The 21,551-nt window shown below is 39.0% G+C and overlaps 1 protein-coding gene across 1 annotated transcript in view; it reads left to right on the top strand.

Annotated features, from left to right (window-relative positions):
- RELN (reelin) overlaps positions 1 to 21,551 on the top strand; it is a 296,816-nt gene that overhangs the window by 105,897 nt on the left and 169,368 nt on the right. The window contains exons 4-6 of the mRNA XM_035549571.1: positions 10,104 to 10,174; positions 19,403 to 19,435; positions 20,408 to 20,486. Coding sequence (XP_035405464.1) covers positions 10,104 to 10,174; positions 19,403 to 19,435; positions 20,408 to 20,486 — 183 coding nt within the window. The remainder of the gene's footprint in view (positions 1 to 10,103; positions 10,175 to 19,402; positions 19,436 to 20,407; positions 20,487 to 21,551) is intronic.

Genomic DNA, 21,551 nt, shown 5'->3' with positions numbered 1-21,551 from the left:
GCGATGCCATGAGCAGCAGAATCCATCCATGCATCTTTGTTTCACGTGGCTTCAAGCACGAAGTCCCCATAGCTCCCAACTGCTTTCACGCCACATCTCAGGCTCTCCTGCAATACCCACAGGCTTCCCGGATATCCTCCTGCCCTTCCCTGTACATCCGGCTCTGGTTTTTGATGCCAGACCTCCTCACTGTAGCCTTTCCAGTTTATGCCATATTCCTGATGTCCTTCCACCTGCTTTTTTTGGCTGGAGTTCTGCAATACTTAACAAATTTGTCATTTTTTTCAGTGGCTGACGAAATTAATTATTCTCCTAAGGCAATATTTCACCTATTTCTGTTTGTAAGCTGGTATGGTCTTAAGGGATATGTGCTTTTTTCCAACACATAAATCTGGCTGAAAATTAAAAACCAAGAAGGAGAAATAACTGTCCTTTGTATGATTAGTTACCCTGCTTTTTTTTTTTTCCTTTTTTTTCCACCTGCCATATTCCCATCATGCAAGAGGCAAGTGGGGGCTGTAATTTCCTCTTGGAAAAGTAGGGAATAAAAAGATTTTCAGTAACGGCTGTAGCAGGTTCTTCCATAATTTGATTTGTAGAAATCTGTGAAAGGTTTGTGTACTTCATCTGTTTTTCAGTCCTCTGAAATGTTTAGGACAGTGGGAAGAACACAAAGAAACTTTAGACAAGGAAGGTAATATTTCAGTGTCCAGTGAAGCTGTAGGAAGCAGAGATGTGTCCCATGGACACAGGGCTGCAGCATGTGGATGTTTTGACTTTTGATGCAACATTTTCTACCTTTAGTCTAAAGAGACAGGTTTTATCCTTCCCTTATAATCTGCTTTACACAATGTGGATGCACCAGTTGCATCTCTGTAATTAATTTTGAACTGAGTGTTTGTTAAGAAATGGGGTTAATTTGTCTATTTGAGGATTTCCCTGTGTGGGTTGAAAAGCAAACACAGTGGGTGAGGTTCCAGATTCTCATATGGTTCAGGTCATCTGCAGCTGCTGGCAGCATCCTTTGGGGATGCAGGCAGCTAAAACAGGTTACAGCAGGCTGCTCAAACCTTAACGGGGAAACAGCGAGACAGACGGCAAGAAAGCAGTGAACTGAAAAGGTGTCCTTAAAATCATCCTTTTTTTCCATTACTTAGGATCTTTTAAAAGCTTTTTTTTTAAATTATTTTTTTTCCACCATAGGGTCACATATGCTATTTCAGATTTTACTCTTTCAGATTTTAAGCTTTTTTAAGAGATGGAGAAAAACTGCACCATCTCTCTGGGCAGCCTGCTCTCCTGCTTGAACAGCTGCTGTCAGATCCCCCCAGAGTCATCTCCTCTCTAGGCTGAACAAGCCCCAGTCCCACAGCCCCTCCTTGTAGGGCAGGTGCTGCAGCCCCAACCACCTCTGTGGCCCCTGCTCAAGTCACCCCAGTTGATCAGCACTGTCAGATCTGATTACTATGCCTTGTTAAGTAAAGGAAAGGATACTATTCATTGTATGGGCATACAGGAAATAACCATGTGCCGTTAAATTCTTTTACTTAATACCTCTGTGTTCCTTTAGATGTATCAGGTACTTTGAAAATCCATACTAAGCTGTAACATTTCTTTCTATGACACAAGAAAAGACATTTTTGTTGTTGTTGTTCTTCTTCTTGAAGGATAATTTAGGCGATTGAAAGACATTTTGATTAAATATAGGCTTTAGAAGACTATAGAGGCAAAGTTTGGGAAAAACAGTATTTTTTACACAAAAAGAAATAATATATTCATTAGGCTAGGGCTAAATATGGACTTTAAATACTTATGAGTCCTCAACATTAAAAAACAAAAATCCATGCAATCAATGTTTCACTAGGTAATAAAACACAACAGATAGTAAAACCTAAGACAAGGACAGCACCCTCTCCCAAACACGGGAAAAAGTGGAAAACAGAGACCTAGTTGTTGGCATTGTGTCAGTATAGAGACAATGGATGCTTGTTCTATTATTTATATGAACTGACTGCTTGGCAGGTGCCACTTCAAAAAAAAAAACCTTTATTTAAAATGTAGAAAAAATAGAGTTTGCTTTCCTTTATAATCACACAATACAAAATACTAATGAAAATGCTGGATTTCCTGTAGCTGGGAAGAAAGTATTGTCCTAATCTGCTTTCAGTCAGCAAGAGGCTCTAATCATTCTAGTCACATAAAAGTAGATAGAAGTGAAAATCATCTTTTTATTCCTTGAGATACAGGGGAAAAGAGGATGGAAATGTTTACTTACAGTTTAAAATGGTAATTCTTAATTTTTTCCTCTTTGTTAATGTATATTTATTGTTCTGTTGTATCCCTATTCTGTACTTACTCCCTGTAACCACACAGACATTTTTTTTTTTTTTTATGACTACAAAAGGAAATTCTCATAAATTATAATGTGTAGGGGATGGGGCTTCCAGTGCTGTAGCCACCAATCCATTCTCTGTAATATACTCAATAATTATATGTTCAGCTCATTTATTTTTCTGCCACTTTTATTCAAAACTTGATTAAAGAAAGCACTTAAATATGTACTTAATTCAGCCCCTTAATCAGAGCAGCACTTCCTAAGTGAAGCTGTGTGGGGCAGCTTTCCATGTTAAACCATAAAAGCTTAAATCTGCTTGATCTTCAACTGATATTGCCATTTCACTGTTATATTCCTCCCTTCACGTTTCATCTTAAATTTATTTCTGGAAAATCTTCATGTTCTCTCTTAAACATTTGTTTACTTTTTTTTTTTTTAATTTTGAAAATGTCAAAGACAATAACAACAAAACCGACCTCACCTCAATGAATGAGATGGAAATTGTTTCCAAGCTGACTCCAAACCCATGTTTCAGGATGGAGGGTGGCTTTCTCAGCCTACTGATAAACCAGCTCTCCCAACAACGCTAGAAAAGACTAAACATGAAAAATTAATCAGTAATTGTATTTATGAGAAAGGGTAAACTGGCACAAATGAATGGCTCCTCATATCAATATTTCAACCGATATTTGATTGAAACAGAAGTCTGTTTTTGTATATTACCACCTGTTTAGGTGATAATATAGTCACATTACAAAAAAATGTGCAGAAGATACATGCGGATAGGTATTGGAGCCCTGTTCTCTACATGTGCTCTAAGTGTGCACTGGACCATGTGTACAGTCAAAACCATACACATCAGGCCAACACACGGAAGGGTGCACGGACCACTGCACACCTTAGAAGTGTCTCATCTGGAGCGTGGTTGAAGTTGTAGGTTTTAAAAAATGCATGTTTTGCACGGGGTGCACTGAGAGAAAAGTTCTGCAAGACTGGCTGCACGCAGGTTGGAGTATCTAGCATCATGGTAATGAGCTCTTTACAGTGCATACACAGTGTGTGGGAGGGAGAAAGAGCCCATCACTGCTCATACTCTGTGTGGTTTGTCCCAGCCAGTAGAGGTTTCTGCCAGCCATACCCATGTTGTGTTGCATGCTCTGTTAAGGGCAGGGTAGTCTCACCAAATGCTAGTTGATATGGGTACACATATGTTGATATGCGCTCCCTCCCATACACACAAATACACACCTGCAGCTTTAAATACTGTTTTAATATCAAACACAACAAAAGAAGACTTTGATTTCTTTATTTGGTGTTTATTGGATCTTGCTGAGAAACCTTTTGACATTTCATCTGCATTTTTTTGTCTCTCAGACATAATTTTTTCTGACATTATAACATTCAAAATCTTCACAAAGATACTCACACCACCCCTGGATTAGACTCCTACTGCCCTTCTCCGCATGGGTTGACCTCAGAGATAACTTCAGAGACAGGAGTTAAAGGAGGTGGCTCTTGTTCCTCTTGCACTTACTCCATACGAATGCAGAGGAGCCTGAGCTCATGATAAAGTCAGCCAGAAGCACAATGCATGAGCATGGCCTGCAGGCTTCAGCCCAGGGCAGCTGCCACAAGTGAACTGGTTGCTCTTTGGCCTCTCACGCATATCCTGCTTTCTGTGGCCATTTTAAGCCTTTCCCTCTGAAGTCTTTTCACCTCTGATCCAGGCTTTCAGAGCGAGCATGTTAATTTTGTCCTCTTGAACAAATGTCCATATAAATAATCACATCTTACTTGCCAGCTTTCCCTGGCAGCTTCAGCTGAATATAGCCAGGACAGATGACTTTTTTTTACAGTACCTCAGGGAAGAAACAGTTGGGTAAAGGGAGGGAAAGGCAGAGTCACAACCATGTTTTTTAGGATGCACATACCTCATCCCTGCTACTTTAATTAGACTGTGTTTACAAGTCAAGCGGAGGCTGAAAAAACAACTCAGAGGCATCCAACCAGCGCCAGTATCCCAGCACTTCCTTGGCCGCTGTTGGAGACCTGGTCACTGGTGGTTTCAGCATGATGGGAGATACACGCTGAAGTGTACACCAGCATCACACCCTGCCCTACCCAGTCAATGGTCACCAAGCTACCTTTGCAGTACATTTTGAAAATATGTTTCACACTCCCTCCAAGAAAGGCTGGATGCTCCTGCCCTGGGCACTTAATGCCCAGCAGACCTATTCCTCATTTTGCTTTTTAATTTATTTATTTTTTTAAAACCTCTTAATTGGGTAGTATTTTTGTGGGTTTGTTTGTGTGTGTGGTTTTGTTTTATTTTCGTTTTGGACTATAGCCAAAAGAGAACAACCCTTCAAGCAGTGAGAGTTTTACAAATACAATAAAACATTAAAACCCACCTACTTTATTTGATGAAGAGGGCAAATCTCTGCCCTGGCCTCTGGGCAGTGCTGCCATGCATCCTTGCTGCACATGGAGCCAGGAGAGCCTGGGCTCAGTCCCACTCACCTTTCCTGGCTATTGTCTCCTGAGCTGAAACACTCAATTTAAAATACAGCATGCTGGCAGTGCACCCGAATCCACTGTGGAATACAAGATATTTCAACATAAAATCATGACAGCAGTTATTCAGTATGTATGCATTTATTTTCCCTTCTAGCCCAGACCCATCAGCACAGGACATCTCCTGCATCACAGGGCAGTGGCAGGGACGGATTACAGTCTGTACTGTCAGTGGATCCCACTGGATTTAGGGGGGACAGTGCTATGCAGTTTGGGAGAAAAATCTCAGCTTTGTATAGCCAGCCACTGATTTCCCTGGAGAAATGGATAACATCCTAAATTTCCTCCAGTGGAAATAGTCATGACCATGGCACAAGGACAAGCAATGCAGCTGCTAGCAGTAAGCACAGGGCTAAACCGTGTTAATGTGGGAAAAAGAATAACTTTTTATGAGGGCATGTAATGATAGAACAATGGGTAATTATTTTAAACTGAAAGCAGGTAGATTTAGTTTAGATATAAGGAAGAAATTCTTTACTCTGAGGGTGGTGAGGCCCTGGCACAGGTTGCCCAGAGAAGCTGTGGATGCCCCATCCCTGGAGGTGTTCAAGGCCAGGCTGGATGGGGCTTTGGGCAACCTGGTCTGGTGGGAGGTGTCCCTGCCCATGGCAGGGGGCTGGAAGGCTGGAACTGGGTGGTCTTTAAAGTTGCTTCCAACCCAAACCATTCTGTGATTCTGTGATTCTATAACCTCATTTTCCATGATCCTTTTAAAAATCTTTTGGGGGCTGTCATGAGATGAGGTATTTTGTTGTAGGAAATCTCTCTTCCCAGATGCCTCCTGAACAAGTTTGTGCTGGTGCCTGTCTCCTCTCTCCAGGGGAAGGCACAGGTGCTGCCAGCCACCATAGGAGCAGAGCGAGGGCCAGGCTGTGCTGACCCCAGAGCATGACCAGGTGGTGGCATCCCTCAAAGGGAGGCCTGGGGCTGGTGCTCTGCTCCTGGGCACGCAGCACAAAGTATGCTGCAGGAGGCTGGACCATGGGTTTGGGAACGGATGTGAACTTCTCTGGACTTGTTTCTCCCAGATCGCCTGAAGGCTGGAATGATTTGTGTCATCACATAGGGGACAAAATGATGTCACTTAGGCTACGTTCAGAGGAGGTGGCAATGCTGCACTTGAATAAAGTGGTTTTAAGCTTGTTAGCAGGGTGTTGTTTTGTGTCCCCTTCTTTTTTCCTTTTCAGTGACAGCCAATCTAAAAGTCTTTATTGGCACTTGATTTCACCTTTAGCGGTTCTGTTTTAGGAAGCAAAGTTTGTTACAGAAATCCCGAGGTCAGTTGGCAATGTTGAACCCGCAGCAAGCCTTGGCACCAGATAGAGGCTTCCAGTGTTCAGAGCTTTTTTGTCCTCTCTCAGCAGTTTCTCTCTCCTTGCTACTGTTAAAAACACATTTTCTCTCTTCTCCCTTACATAGCCCCAAGCAGACAGATCCATCTAGGCTAATGGAGGTGTGAAGTTAATGTAAAGAGGAACCTTATTACCTCTAAGTTGTTTTTCTTTCAAAGCTCTCACTTACCATGTCAGGACATTCCTGTTCCCTTCCATTTTTCTTTTATTTCTCTCCCCCTTGGAGAGATTGATTCCTGGGAAGGAGCTATCTCTGGGGACACACAGAGCACGCATCCTGCCTTTTGCCTGGCTGACAGGTGATACTTGATGGGTCACTTGCCCTTTAGCTGGAAATAATTAGCATACAGTGACAAAGGAGGACTACAGGCTGGTGGGGAGTAACACCAATTAATTAAGTACTCTTCATCTAAGCAACATTTAACTACACGGAAGACTGTACAGAAACTTTTGAAAAACAGTACAGAAATCAGTTAATAATAATGTCAAGAAAAGAAAACACCACAATTAATAACTGAATAATTTTCTTTCTCTACTAAAGACTTCTTTAAACATTGCCTATATTATTTTTATTATAATTACTATAATAATTTCTTGAGTGTCACTATAGGGATGCCTATGGTTTTGGATTTTTAAAAGTTAAAAATCCAAATTCTTGATCCTGTTCTTTTAAGCTCATGTGACAGGTAGGAATATCATAAGTGAAGGAAGTTCAATACAGGCAAGGCACATTTTGCACTTCTTTCTAAAAGTAGCTTAGCTCCTGTATCATTCCACTGCAATTCTGGCATTTGCTCCATGCATAAAGCATAAATAGAGAAAAAAACAAGCAGATAATACTGGAAAACAGGAGCAATACCCTTAATAATTCTCTGAAGCTGCCCTGGCTGGTGCAGAACTAATGCATATGCCCATTGCCAAACTAATGCTAACTTGAGCACGTGTTGTAGGAAGCGGTGCCCTTCCTGCAGAGCACCGCTGTCCCTGGGCACAGATCGCTCCTAACGTGGAGCTGCGATAATTGGCTCCTGGTCTGCGCTACCAAGCAAGGGATGATGGACACAGGAAGATGCAAATAATTCTGCCACATGCTGGCTCCATCCCCAAACCCCCTTTTTCTTACACGTGTGCAAGTATACACTACTCAGTTTGGTATTATTGGTATTATTTGGTATGTGTTTGCATTCAGACACATACTCAAGCTCCCCTCTGCATATGGTCTGTGTTTTGAGAGTTTTCTCCTATCTGCCTCATAGAGGAGTTTTGTGGTTATCTTTGTTGCATACATCCTGAATTGTATCCTGGGTGACTGCATAAACAGCTTCTCTGGAGGGTCAGCCCATGGCTGGTATAAGTTTTCTTTTTCTTTGTCTGCAAGCAGCCCTGTCTTCCATACTGCCAGAATGGGCAGAGATAGAAATGTTGCACAAAATTTCTTCTGTGCATTAGGTGTGGCGTTTTCTTTTAGGTGTGTAACAGGGATCCCACTGTGTAACAAGGATTTTGCTGAAACCCTGGAATTCCCAGAATGAAACACATTTGCAAAACATGTCTGTTCATGCTGGTCTGCACCTAGACATGGCTGTAGGATGTCCTGCAATTTTATCTGTTAACCAAAGTCTCCAAATCCAGTCCTTTTAAAGAAGTCTGGGCTACATATGTTTGGTTTTGGAGATCGTTTTGTCTTATTCTGTCTGGTGCATCCACATATACCTGCGAGGGAATTTGCAGAAATTTATGTAAGTGCATGTTCATCACAACACAGCTGTAAAAATTTCTTGAGGTCATATTGTTAAATGAGACTCAAAGTCTCAGCTTCCTGGCATTTTTATGACCTATTTATTTATTTATTTTAATGTGTGGAGGCAATGTATTTATTTTTATTCTGCTTTGTACTCAGTATGGTCACAGCTTACAGTAGTAGAGGAAGAAATGTTAGTGGAAAACTAAAGCATGAAGTTTTGCTGTATTTTACACAAGTGTTTGAAATCCTAAAATAGGATGTATGATGTATATGGTAGGGGCTACAACCAAAACCTCACACCAGTAATGTGATCCCAGCACTGTGGCCAAAAGTACTCTTACTACCTGGCGAGGCTCCACCCCAGCTTTGCCTGCACCTCCGTAGCAACCAAGCAGTCCAAGCAGCCAGACAAGGCAACATGCACAGGGGAAGGGAGTTCCCTGAGTGCCCTAAGAGCATCAGGTAGCCGTAATTTTGCACTTCTGGTCATACAGATAGGGGTAAATAGAGTTTTCCTAATTGAGCAGGAAGCAAATTGGATCCCAAACAAGTTTTCCTGTTTAGCAGTTTGTAGATGAGTTTTACCTTCAGGGTCCCCTATATCTGAAAAATATAGTATTAGATGGGTTTTGTTGCTCTTCCCTGTCAGCATAACTGGCCTAATAGCTGAGTAAAAAATGATCTATGTTGAGTTACCTCTACAGACCATGCCTTTATGCTCCTTCCTGACAGTTTCATGAGCAAGTCAGGTGTGATGCATTAGAGAGGGCACACAGCTGGCTAAAAATCACACTCATAAAGTTGTTTTCAATATCTTACTGTTGGGCTGAGAGGCTATTTCAAGGAATTCATATGGATCAATCTTGAGTCTATTTATGTTAATTATTTCTGTTACTGACTCAGAAAGGGTGAAGAACATGTATGAGAGTGTGTATAAGTCTAGACAGGTATTGGAAGAACTTCAGCTGCGAGAAATCAGAATTCAGAGTCAGCACTGACAAATACTGATTTTGAAATCAACAAGATAAAATTAAGTTGCAAAGTTACACTTAAGAAATAGAGATGAAATGAGCAATTGGAAATAAAAAATAACCAGCACTGTTAGCATGGCAGCACTGTAAGATAAGAGCAAATCAAATTGCATTGGATCTCTAGCTGATTATGGGAAAACAAAATGACAAATATTTCTCCATGGTACATTAGGCAGCCGGTTAGCTGTGGGTCATTAATGGGAAAGAATTATTGTATAGACAAAACTGGTAAGACTTCAAGTATAGAAACACTTTGTGCTGTTATAGGCATATCACTTCCTCAAAGGAAGAGGCAGACTGAGAGAGACCAGTGGGGACCAAGAAAATAGTATGCTGTTCAGAAGGTGAATGGTTAGAGGACAGGCAGTGTGAAGGTACTGGGCTTGTGAGTTTGTGGAGGTGGAAAAAAAAAAGGAAAAGAATGATGATGTTTTTCCAACAAGAAAAAAAAAAAGAAAAAAAAAAGTGATCCACTTTCTGGACAACAAGGGAAATGAAAAGAAGGAGTAACTCAAATGGCAGCAAAATCTAATACAGTGTACTGAGAAATGTTGTGGGTTCTCCTTTTTTGGACAAGTTTTCCCTTTGTTTTGAGAAAGGATTTCTGGAAACCCATTCAAGCTCTACATTTCTATCTAGCATATCAAAGTATCTCTGTAGCTTATTGGACTGTGTGACTGTTAATTTTACATGGCACCAGCTCTACAGGCATTTTTTCTTTCCTGCTCTGAGGCAGGTATGCATTCCCAGGCAGAGTGACGTGCTGAGTTCTGCAATGCACCTGCTTTTACTCATGTCCTTCACTGAATGTCCACTCTAGTGCTCTATATTACCAGCCTAGCCATTTTGGTTTAGGAGGTTTTTGTTTGTTTGTTTGTTTTTTGCCATGTACAGAAAAAAATCCCTACAAATTGTTCTACAAGCTTAAAAACAAAGAGTACAGAAAGAGAAGCAGAGGAAGAAAGCACAGCAGGCCTTCTGATTCAATTACTCATGTGCATAGCCATACATATGCATATATAAATGAGTATGCTACATTATTTATTGTTGTCTTTTTATGTTCACAGGGCTACAGCTACTCATAGGGGCCAAGTTATATTCAAGGATGCCTTAGCACAACAGCTGTGTGAACAGGGAGGTAAGAGCAGCCATCATTTTAAAAATATCTGGTAAATGTGATTTTTCATTGTTCTTGCATTTCAGTACTACTCATCATGAAAGTAAATTTCTAGAAAACTTTGTGTCAGGACCTTCTTTATATTCTCAAAACTGATACTTTCTTTGGCTTCACATCTCCCTTTAGTGATCTGGAAAACCTAGAGCGATGTCCTCTCTGCTAAGCACTGGGGAATATCCAAAAATTAAAGTACATCTTATTGCTTTATATGCTTACTTAAAATCAGCCTGTAATAACCAACTTTTTTTTTTTTGTCAACACCACAAGCTGAGTTTTAGCTATCATTGTGTTGATGATAAACAAAAAATGCAATGTGCCTACAGCAAAAGCTTCATTTACCATCCAGCATGAGTAGCTTTGTTAAGAACCTGCTTTCCCATTTTGTGAAAGTAGGCCACTAAACTTTTGCCCTTCACCTGCAACTTTTGATCATTTTTATAGCTAAACAAAATGCTTGACTTACACTGACTAAAAATCTAATTGTTTGCACAGTTTATCACATATATTCTTTTGATGAATAACCTAAAAATAAATGTCCTGTTGTGAGCTGTTGTCTACAAACAGCACACTGCTTTGAACCTGCATCATTAAAGCAGTGGGAAGCAGGGAAGGTATCCATCATGTCTGGTACAGGAGAGAAAGGAATTTCTGCGCTGATTCAGTTTTCTCTGCAAAATTCCAGTGATATTTCCATGTGAAAAGAGAGTGAAGCATGGGCCAAACCAGTCTAAAATAAATATTTCAAACGTAGAAATATGCTGTCATACAAACAAACAAGAAAATCCCTCAAAATACGTACTTTTGGGTATTATGGTGTGTTTTTTCATATGAGCTTGGGAATATCTGTGCAATAGTTTTGTAACAGGAAGTTACTGAAAATTATGACAGGAGCATTTATTGAGGTGTTAGGGTAAGGTATGAGTAGTACCTCTGTGATATTAAGGGTAAAATATTTCAGTTTTCAGCTTCAGTATATACATTTTCAGTATCTTAATGTATCAACAGGAAGTAGGTAGGGGAATTCAGAGAGGTGACTACAGATACAAGCTAATAAGATTGGAGGTTAGAATTAGGTATATTTTGAATGAATTAGAAAAGTGTAAGACATGTGCTGGCAATCAGATGGAAGTGTGATAATCATCTGGATGGAAGGTGATTGGGCCCAGAACGTATCAGTGTTCTACTGTGTAGAAGGAAAAATGTAGAGAAATAACAAAGATGTCTTTAGTATTCAGAACAGGAGATAAATTGTGCCCCTATAATGCAGGTGTGGTGTTTTGGTGACTGGTATAACGGGATTTGGGAACAAAATTATGGGCAGGAATGCCATTTGGGATGTATTAAAGAGAATGGTGATGATATCTTAAACGGGCTGGGTAGACAAGAGTGAAAAAAATCAATATTCAGAGTCGTCAGCATAAAATGGTAAAAAGCCTCATAAGGAGGTAAAATTCTCCGTGGCTGCTGAATAATGAAATCACTGCCAAGGGCAGAGCCTGAAGTGCCCAGAACAGGTAAGGAAAGGACAAACAAGTAAAAGATGTATTGATATAAGAGGGAGAGGGAGACAGAGAGCTGGCAGTGATCTGCATGATGAAAGCTATGGGCAAACAAGTTTAAAGGAAACATGACCGTCAGCATCAGAGCTGGCAGCATGGTCAAGGAGAATATGGGCAAAACAACAAGATTCCTCCCTGCTAGAAGAAAACACCTTGGTAAGCAGAGACTAGTGAGCAGAATCCGTACAGGCTTTGGCAGTCTCTGCTTTCTGACATGCTAGACCAGGAGTCTTTGTTAGGAGAGCTGGCAGCAGGTATTGTAATTCTTTCACCCCGTTCTGTTTCACATTTCTTTAATTTTGGAGCATAACGCAACCTTAAATCAGCATTTTGGCAATATTTAGATTAGATTAGAACAATAATTCCTGATGGTACTGCATGCAGTCCTGGAGAACAGAGGGACTCCACAGGACAAGACGAAACTGGGATTTGTGTGTTGTTTGTGCTCAGAGAATAGGAGATGGTGAGATGTGCCATCCCTGGGCTCAGCTGTGGCAGTGCCTTTGCCTCCTCCTCCCACCCAGCCACTGATAGCCATGTCCTGCACCATGTCCCTCAAAGGGCCTCCAGCTTCCCCAACTTGTCATAGCCTCCTGCATCCTCATCAGCTTCTGTGTTTCCCATGATGTTCCCAATGATTTCCTTTACTTTGTACACAGTCACCCCAGAGATTTTGTGTCTTTGTCTTCCTCAAAATTTTTGATATCGTGGTGGTAATTCCACAAACATCATGTTTGACTTAGTCAAGGATCATACAGGGATGCTATTTTATGAGTAGCCCACAGTCAGTGGCAGCCATGTATGAGTTATAAGATTTCCCTGAAATACCAACTTGCAAGCTTCTCAGAGCTTCTTGTGGCTCTTCTCCAGATTCCTATCCTCACCAAGGCCTCTCTCCCCTTAGGTTTCTTGCTCAGCCACTCTTTTCCCGATGCAGCTGGTCAAATACCTCATTGCCCATTGCTTTTCCTTCAGTCTTGTCTAGCACCAACCTCTCCTCTAGCCTTTTGTTCTTATTTCTTAAGCAGACAGTGTGCATTGCATTGGTTCTCCTAACCAGTGTGTACTATTATAGCTCTTAGGCTATTAGCATTAATTTTCCTTATCAAAGAAAAGGATTTTTCTTTGAAGCAAACCTCACTTCTTTCATTCCATGAAGACAATCATAGTTTCAGCAATGCTATTGATGTAAACAAAGGATTATTTCAGATGGAATTAGTGTGTTTATTTAGAAGCAAAGATAAATATGCAAAACAGCAAGGTAGATTGACCAAAGTGGGGTTTTAAGGTCTCCTTCTGGCCCTAAATATTACCTGACTGAAAGGCTTAAGTGAATAATGTAACATATTAAATAAAGAACATAAAACCAAAGGGCAACTTTTTAGATTTATTACAGGACATATTTCAATAAGTATTCACTGGGTATGATACAACCTTCATAATAACTAGTACAAAGGATATACACAAAGACATGAAAGCAGCAAGGAATCTCAGAAATCATGATTGTTGGGGCTGTCCGCCCTTGGACGTGCATTAGTAAATCCTAATAGAGTTAATGGGGTTTGTGTAGCAAAGTAAAGTGTAGTTCTTATTTTGAAGACAATTGTAGGATGATGAAGAGCTGTGTTAAGGAATGGCAATGCAAAACCAGCAGCCCTATGTATAATGTGAATAGAATAAAGAATGATGCCACAGGGAAAGACACCAAGGAAAGTAAAACAATCGCTTGAAAAGCTGTGTGTTCAGCATATAATAAATATTTTAAGAAGCTAGAGAGATCTTTGAGAACTGATGTGAGCTTTAAAGTTTATAAGAATGTTATTGGACCTTAAAAAGAAAGGAAAGATAAAAATTATCCTACAAAAAAAAAATAGTCCAGCACAAGAGGCAAGAAAACAGAGTTTATAAGCCAAGACAGAGAAGATAGATGTGTTATAAGTATTGGTAAGGAAAAATAAGGATGTTAATGACTGATGATAGTATTACCGTTAACAATGTCTTTAATTAATAATATATATAACTTGTTCATCTAATAGCAAAATAAATTGAAAATAAGGTAAACATACTACTGTACAGATTAATTCATATTTATTCTTGGCTGGAGTAGAACAAATGTCTTACGTTAATAAACACTTGCATAATTAAAACGGAGTTGACAAAACATCAGACCTGGCTGCACTGCACTGCAGAACTGAAGGTGGTTCAGGTCTGTGTGAGAGCAGAGACGTCATGGGGAGAAAGAGCTCACGGTGCAGGGTTGGAGCCAGCACACACATCACACCGCCAGCCCACCTTCACTGCACTGAGTGGTGTTGGAGGGTTAAAGAGAGCCTGCACCTGATATGCTCTGTAACTCTGGGCTGGTAATGCAGTGCATTGGCATAAGGACCAGCTGGGAGATTTGTTAGTGTGTCATTTAGTTCTGACTGCCTGCAGGAGAATCAGAACCATTAAACTTAAAAGATGGAAAAGATGAAGGATGTTGTTGTTCCCTCCTACTGCAGAATCATTCCTTTCAGCAAAATTCCCAAAATTTCATACGATCTCATACTCAACACCACAAATTATAGGATTGGCATTCCTTTCTTAAGAAACCCCTCCCTGCTCTGACAGAAGTCTCCATGTTAATGTAAATCCTGAGAACTGGCCCAGGCTCCCTTTGATTTGATAGCTTCTGCCTGAATGTTTGTGGAAGACCTTTTAGGCATGTTTTGTACCTTGTAAATATGGATTAAAGAACACTTTGAAAAACAAACACAAAACAGATTGCAGGCTCTCAGGCTTCACCAGAGTAGTATTTTACAGAAGACTCGAGTTCAGAGCTGACGTATTGGCTTATGTGTCAGTGAGAATAATGCAGCCCTCAGGCAATGCACTGACTCTCTCCAGGGGGATGTTCAGCATCTATCTTTCAATAGCAACTTTGTTTACCAGTGGAGAGCAAGTATTGGCAGGAGTCTAAATAAAAGCATTAATTTTCTTTTTCATCTTCATCTGGCTGCTAATGAGGAGATTAGACTTTTTCATAATCTGCAAAATATAATATACCTCTCTGCACATCTCATTTGCGATGAATTGGTGAGCGATGGCTAATGGCTGCTGGCTGTTGAACTTAGAGTTTGGTGTTTGGCTGGGAGCATTTATGTTTCTGTAATTTTCTTTTGCTTTATATTTAAAAAGGAAAAAAAATGTTCAGAGTTCTAAAAAAAAAAAAAAAAAGTCTTTTTACTTTGCAGTGAGCTTTATGAATGTTTTCTTATGCTGTATTGTTCCCTACCTATCCTTATACATGGCTTGACCCCACAGATCTATAGAATATGGGTGTTAGTAGTATAGTAGTATAAACTGACATATCTGGAACATATGTTTAATTTGCATTGTGTTAGCTCTTTTTTTTTTTTTCTGGTTGAATACTTGTTTTGCTTAACCATTAGCTATTACCATGTTTAATTATTTTGGTTCCTATATTTCCATGGGCATTGGGCCCATCACAAAATCTTGTTTCCCATCTCATATTCCAGCTCTTCTAGCATGAGCTGGCATTCCATTGCCAATTCTATTTCCCTCCCCTCTAGTTTAACCAAAACAGGACACACTTTTCTATTATTTTAACTGTTAATAACCTTTCATTGGCCTTACTTCATCCACAGAAAATCTTAACCTTTTACTCCAAAAGATTCCTTCATTCTCCCTCATCCCATGGACACAGAGCCCCACAATGACCCCACTGACTTTCTAATTCCCTATTACTTTCTTCAGCTTTCTCACGATTCCAGTTTGACTGTGGCCTTTTCTCTCTGAATCACTTTGTATTGTATACTCTCTTCTGTGCTTTTTCTTACCAAAAGGATTGCCTCGCCTTGCACGGCAAGCATCCTACATTTCCTTACATTTTCATGTATTGTATTTGCTCATGCCTCTTAGGTTGTGAGCTCTATTGAGCTCAATTTCCATTCTTTGCTTAGCACAATTCACCTCTTGTAAAGCTCTGTATATACCCATGGTGCTAATGAAAAAAAAAGAAAATCGTTTACATTTTTACATGGAACAAGGTTCTCATTCAAGCTAATATGCATTTTTGAGCCATACAAATACTGTTTCTAGATTTCAAACCACCCAGCTATGTGTAAGCATCTTAGAAAGTGAATCATGATTTAAAATACATATTAAGATAGCCTTTGTCTCCTCTCAGTCTGAAGTACTGTAAGTTTTTTAAATTGGAAGTAGTTTAGATGTTTTCAGTGCATAGTTAATCTGCACCATATATTTTTTAGCTTTTTCATTTTATGCAAGTAAACTCCATTTGCCTTTAGCCACACTATGGACCACTGTACAATTTACACTGTTTTAAAATAAGTAGGTCTGTGAATTGGTAAAATGAGGCACACCTGAAAATTTTTTTTTTTTGTGATGTTCTACACTTATAATATTTTGGGGACCTTAGCTACAACACTTGAAGACCTACACACTGCTGTTCTGCAATGGAATATAAAATGTAATATTGAAATTATTCCTAGTGAGATTAAAGTCTAGGTTCATCACTCATTAAACAGTACCTTCACAATATTTTGTCATGTTCAGCTCTGGAATTTGAATTACAAATTAGATGGAAGCGAAAATTCTTGGGCTTTTCAGATACTGTAGAGGTTTGGGAAAAAAGTCCCCCTTAACAGAAAAACTTTATTTGTAAGAACAACATTTTGTCCAACACTGTTTGCTTAACTCCACCTGTATTTTTTTAAATGAGTGATTAGTAGTACTATTATGTATTTGCACAATTTCTTTAATTTCAGCCTATTGGTAAGCAGTTTTGTTTTGCAGTATACTATGCATATAATTGAAGAGCTCTTTTAGGAAAAATCCAAATTTTTTATTCTTTAATCTTATAAATTACTAGTTATATTTAAAAAAATGCAGAAGGCAAAGGAATTTGAATATTTAAAGATTGCGGGTTTGTGCTATACCTGCTCCTTTCAGCTGAATGCTGTAATTTTGCATAACCTCAGAAAGTACCATCAACAATAGCATGTATCCCAAGCTGGACCGCCTTCCACAGAAAATCTCTTCCAAAGAGCAATGCCGACTGACCTGGGATGAATGAGAAGTTAGAGCTTTTTGTTTCCTTTTTGAGGTCTGAATTGCTCTCATTGGAGAGGAAGGTCTCTTTCAACTGAGTTGCTCTTTAAGGTTAATGAAATTTGCTTGACCAGCTGATGAGCCTGTCCATGACCTGGCCTGACATGACCATCCTCCTCACAGAAGAGCACCAGCAGAATGGCTCTCAGCTATGTCTTCGCAGATTGCCCCTAGTGATGAGCCAGGACTAATGAAAAAGGGTAATACAGAGCATTAGAGACAGAGGTCTTATTTTAATCTTAGCCACTTGCAACATAAAGAGTATTTCAAATCCCACGCCATAATGTACTTCTTTTTCTGCAGGCAAAATCCAGAGCAGTTGCATTGCTCTACCTGAGAAACAATTCGGTTAATCTAGCTTAATTCATTTCTTCTGTGCAAAGAGTTTTAAAAAGTCTTCTAGAGAAATGTATACATGCTTCCATGAAGAAGAAGAGCGTCTGGGACTGCAAGGGACATATGCTGTCTTTTCCTGTGCAGTACCAACCAGCATTACACTGGAGGCAGTGCCAAACCCTAGCTTGCAGTTGGAGTCCAATTGCTCCAGCTTGTGTAAAGTCATGATGAGAGGTTTGGGCCATTGCTAGAGTCCTTACTGTCATTTCTTCTGGGGAAGACAAGATAGCTGCTGGTCAAATCTTTACATGGATAACTTTCTTCCATAAAAATACAGTAAGTTAGGATCATAGAATCATAGAGTTTGGAAAAGACCCATAAGATCATCAAGGCCAACCACCACCTAACACCACAAGTCCACCACTAAACCATGTCCCTAAGCACCGTGTCCACATGTGGACATCCCTAAATACCTCCTAAATACCTCCAGGGATGGTGTTTCTAACACTTCCCTGGGCAGTCCGGTCCAATGCCTAACCTAATCTAAACCTCCCCTGGTGCAACTTGAGGCCATTTCTCCACATGTTAAGTTAGACACACAAGAAAAAATGATTTTATAATTCTGCATCTCTGTAACTTCTTTCCAACATCAGACTCTTAAGAATGCATTTGCTCTTTGCTGCTTTCAGTGGTCACGTTGTTGTCTTCAGCATTGTCTGTGTATGTTACCGGATGGACTAAAAGATGGTAGTCTCCCAATCTGAATCAATGCCTTCTGTCTGAACTAAATACAGACTGCTCGCCATCCTTTCCTGGTCTGCAGACACCTCCCTTGTTTCTTTCTCTCTCTTCTGTAATCATCAACTTCACAATGAAATGTTGCAAATCCATTACAAAATGTCACATCCCCAAGCAAACCAAGTGGTTAAGGAAAAACAGGAAGAGAAAAATGAGATTTGTGTTTTACTTGCTATTTAAATGACTACATGTGAGGGCTCTACAGATTGCAGCACTCAAGTTTGTTTATTTATTTCTTTTAATCTATTTTTAATTTGTAAGATGTTATGACAGAAATTGTGGTACTTCAGTATTTTTTTTGTAATATACTGAAGAAATTGGGAATGTGATACAATTTAGGCCAATGTCCAACAAGAAGCACAGAATCATCTTTTTTTCTTTTATTTGTGTTCTGTTTGCCAAATTATAAAATGCAGCTAGAAATACAGCTACTTGGACAAGGTATTGAGAGGCAAACAAGATAGCTGGTCCCTGGGAGCTTATTTATATGCACCCTTTTTGCCTCTGAAAACTGTCAACATACTTGGGATTTAAGGTCAGGCAAGCCTATGAATGTAGTAGCTACCATGGAGTATCTAACACGCTCTGTAGACACATTCTACATTTCCCCAATTCTTTGTGTATATATCTACATATATATATATATTCTCTTTTTATTTGTGTAGTTTTACACCAAGACTCCTGTTGCAAAGTGTTAGAAAATGACTACTCAATAAAATTTAGCTATTTCACACACATACCCCATGTATAGTGTGTCTTTAAGATCTTCTACCATATCTTGGAAGAATAAGGCCAACTGGGGAAATGATTCAGCAATGTATGAAAAAATGTGCTTAAAAATAAGTGTCTGATTCAGTGATAGGCTGAGTCAATCCCATACTTATTGCCCTAGGGATAATAGGATTTTTCCTCCAAAAAATATGCCTAGTAAGATGTTGTCCAGAGTAGTATAAATGGTCAAAATGTGGCATTTTTGCCTCTCCTAGACTTTACTTCTTTTTTTGAACATAATTTCAACTCTTCTAATCGATCATTAAATTACTGAATCACAATCTGAGCTATTTCTAATAATATCTCATAGTCCTAGCCTAGATCTTTCTTACCTTGCTATACAACAGTCTATATATTTCATTTATTATTGATGCTTATTTTAATTTGAGAATATTTATTTTATTTTTATTTACTACTATATTTTATAACTTTTAATGCGTCACATTTTTCATAATTAAAATGTCTAAAGAATTGACTTAGCAGAGCACGTACTGTTACAATCTGTTTTATGCTGAACTGATCTTTAATGCTGCAATTAAGCCCTGATCACAGCAGATATTCATGCTTTGCGTGTCTTTGTTCTCCACAGCTCCAACGGAAGCTCCATTACATCCTCACCTAGGTAGGTGACTTGTCATTCTTATTACTCAAACTCAGAAATATTAACTTTATTATAATAAACAATCTGTAAGGTCATATGAAATGAGCTCTGGGGAATTCAAATAAAAATGAGACATATAAAATGAATTGAATTATGTCTAACTCTGATTAGTTGTTTTGTTTTTCATTGTGATTTTTATTGCTGTTTATTTATCGCCTTTGAGCCCTTGCAGTGTGAGTATATCACGCCACAGAGCCTTTCTTCCTAGCTGCGCATTACGGCATCTATTTTCGTAAGGACACATAACCCCCAGTGTATCACACCAACTCAGGGTCACTGTCCCCAGGGTTTTGTCCCCATGCACCTACAAGGTACACCCAGGAGAGCTCCTGTCCTGCTCCCCAAGCAGGGCATGGAGCACATCGCAGAGCTGCAGCCTGTGCCCACCAACTGCTGAGTTGCAACTTGGTTAACGTGGGCAAGATTCTGGCATCCTTGCTCAGTTTGAATGGCAGGTAACCATCACTTCATTCGAGGGAAGTATTTGTAGAAAAGTGTCTGTTTAATAGAAATACTGGTGCCCAAGTTTGGGGGGTTGTATTTTTTGGTCATTATACATAAATGATCAAAAGCACCTTAGCAAATCTAGGGTGAAAGTTGGAGTCTAAAGTGTGCAGACCAATAGTTGGAAATATTTGCATAATATAACTCACAGCTTAGATACTTTAAATGAATTGATCTTTACTGACATCAATATATGTTGGATGACTGCATCTTTTCATGACCGTTACACTTTGGTAATAGACTGGGAGACTTAATTTTATGTGGTACTATGGTCCAGAGTAAGAAGAAAAAAAAAAAAAAAAAGACAAACCCTGCTTTTGTAACTAACACACTTTAAAAAATTAATTCCTCATTTTACATTGCATTACTTTGGCTCTAGGAAAGGCAATACTTTTTGGATTTTTCATATAGAACTTTCTTTTATTTTAGCTGAAATGCACAGTGACAGCATTATCCTGCGAGATGACTTTGACTCTTACCATCAGCAAGAATTGAATCCTAACATGTGGTGAGTTTCAGATTTCTACTTCCGTTTATATACATCTTAGCAAATTAAAACATTTTGCTTACTACAGTGACATATCTGTATTATATGAATTCCTTGATATCTCAGCTCACGTTGATTTGATGTGTATGTCTTTGCTCCATAAGAACCTACATATGTTAGCATTCATTTATTAATGATCTAAGCCCATTGAAGTAAGTGGCATATTCATATTGATTTCAAATGTTGAATTAATCCAATAATAGAAAGAAGGAGTAGAGCTGAACTCACTCAATATTTTTGTGTGAAAATGTTGATTTCTTCAAATCAAAGCTTTTCATGGAAGAGGTGATGAATTTCAATATTTAAAATTTGTTTTTCAATTATATTTTCATTTCCTGTACACGAAGTACATATTTCTGGAGAAGCTAACTATTTTTTCTTTTCTTTTTTCATGGAAGGCAAGAATTTACTTATCTTTTGTATTGTATGGGAAGGGAAAGCTCTCACTTTTCTGTTACTGTACTGCAGTTCCTAATTCCTAGTTTTTCTCATTTGACAGGATTCCTGAGTAGGGTCATTTACATTATCACAATTTATGTTTGAAACAGCAACGACAGGTTGTTATTACTCCTTAAGCAGTAGATGCTCAAGTACATCGTCACAGTGATGGAGTACCATTTTGTATGGCATATGCGTACTTAACAAAGGAGGAAGTTATAGGTCTCTTGTAGTACTAAACTGATTCTATACTACATAGTTAATATGTCTAATGATCATTTTGTAGCCAGATAAATTAATCTGTTGGTCTTAAAGGTTGAAGTCACTTTTTTTTTTTTTTAATGAGGTTTTTACTCCAATCCTATTTCATAAATATAACTAATTGGATTTACTTCATTCATACAAGACAGAAATATTTTAATGGGTTAGTTTAGTTATTTCAGATAAAACACACTTTGTAGAAGTTACCATTTGTTAGTTAGGAATACGTATATTCTTTGAAATCTGACTTTATTTTCTTTTTTATTAAGGCCTCACAGTTTTCCATCTTTGCATGTCTTTCACAGTTTCACCATCTTATGCAAAAAG

Source organism: Cygnus atratus, chromosome 1 (assembly GCF_013377495.2).
Source record: "Cygnus atratus isolate AKBS03 ecotype Queensland, Australia chromosome 1, CAtr_DNAZoo_HiC_assembly, whole genome shotgun sequence".
Taxonomy (NCBI): domain Eukaryota; kingdom Metazoa; phylum Chordata; class Aves; order Anseriformes; family Anatidae; genus Cygnus; species Cygnus atratus.
This window is presented reverse-complemented; position numbering and strand designations above follow the sequence as displayed.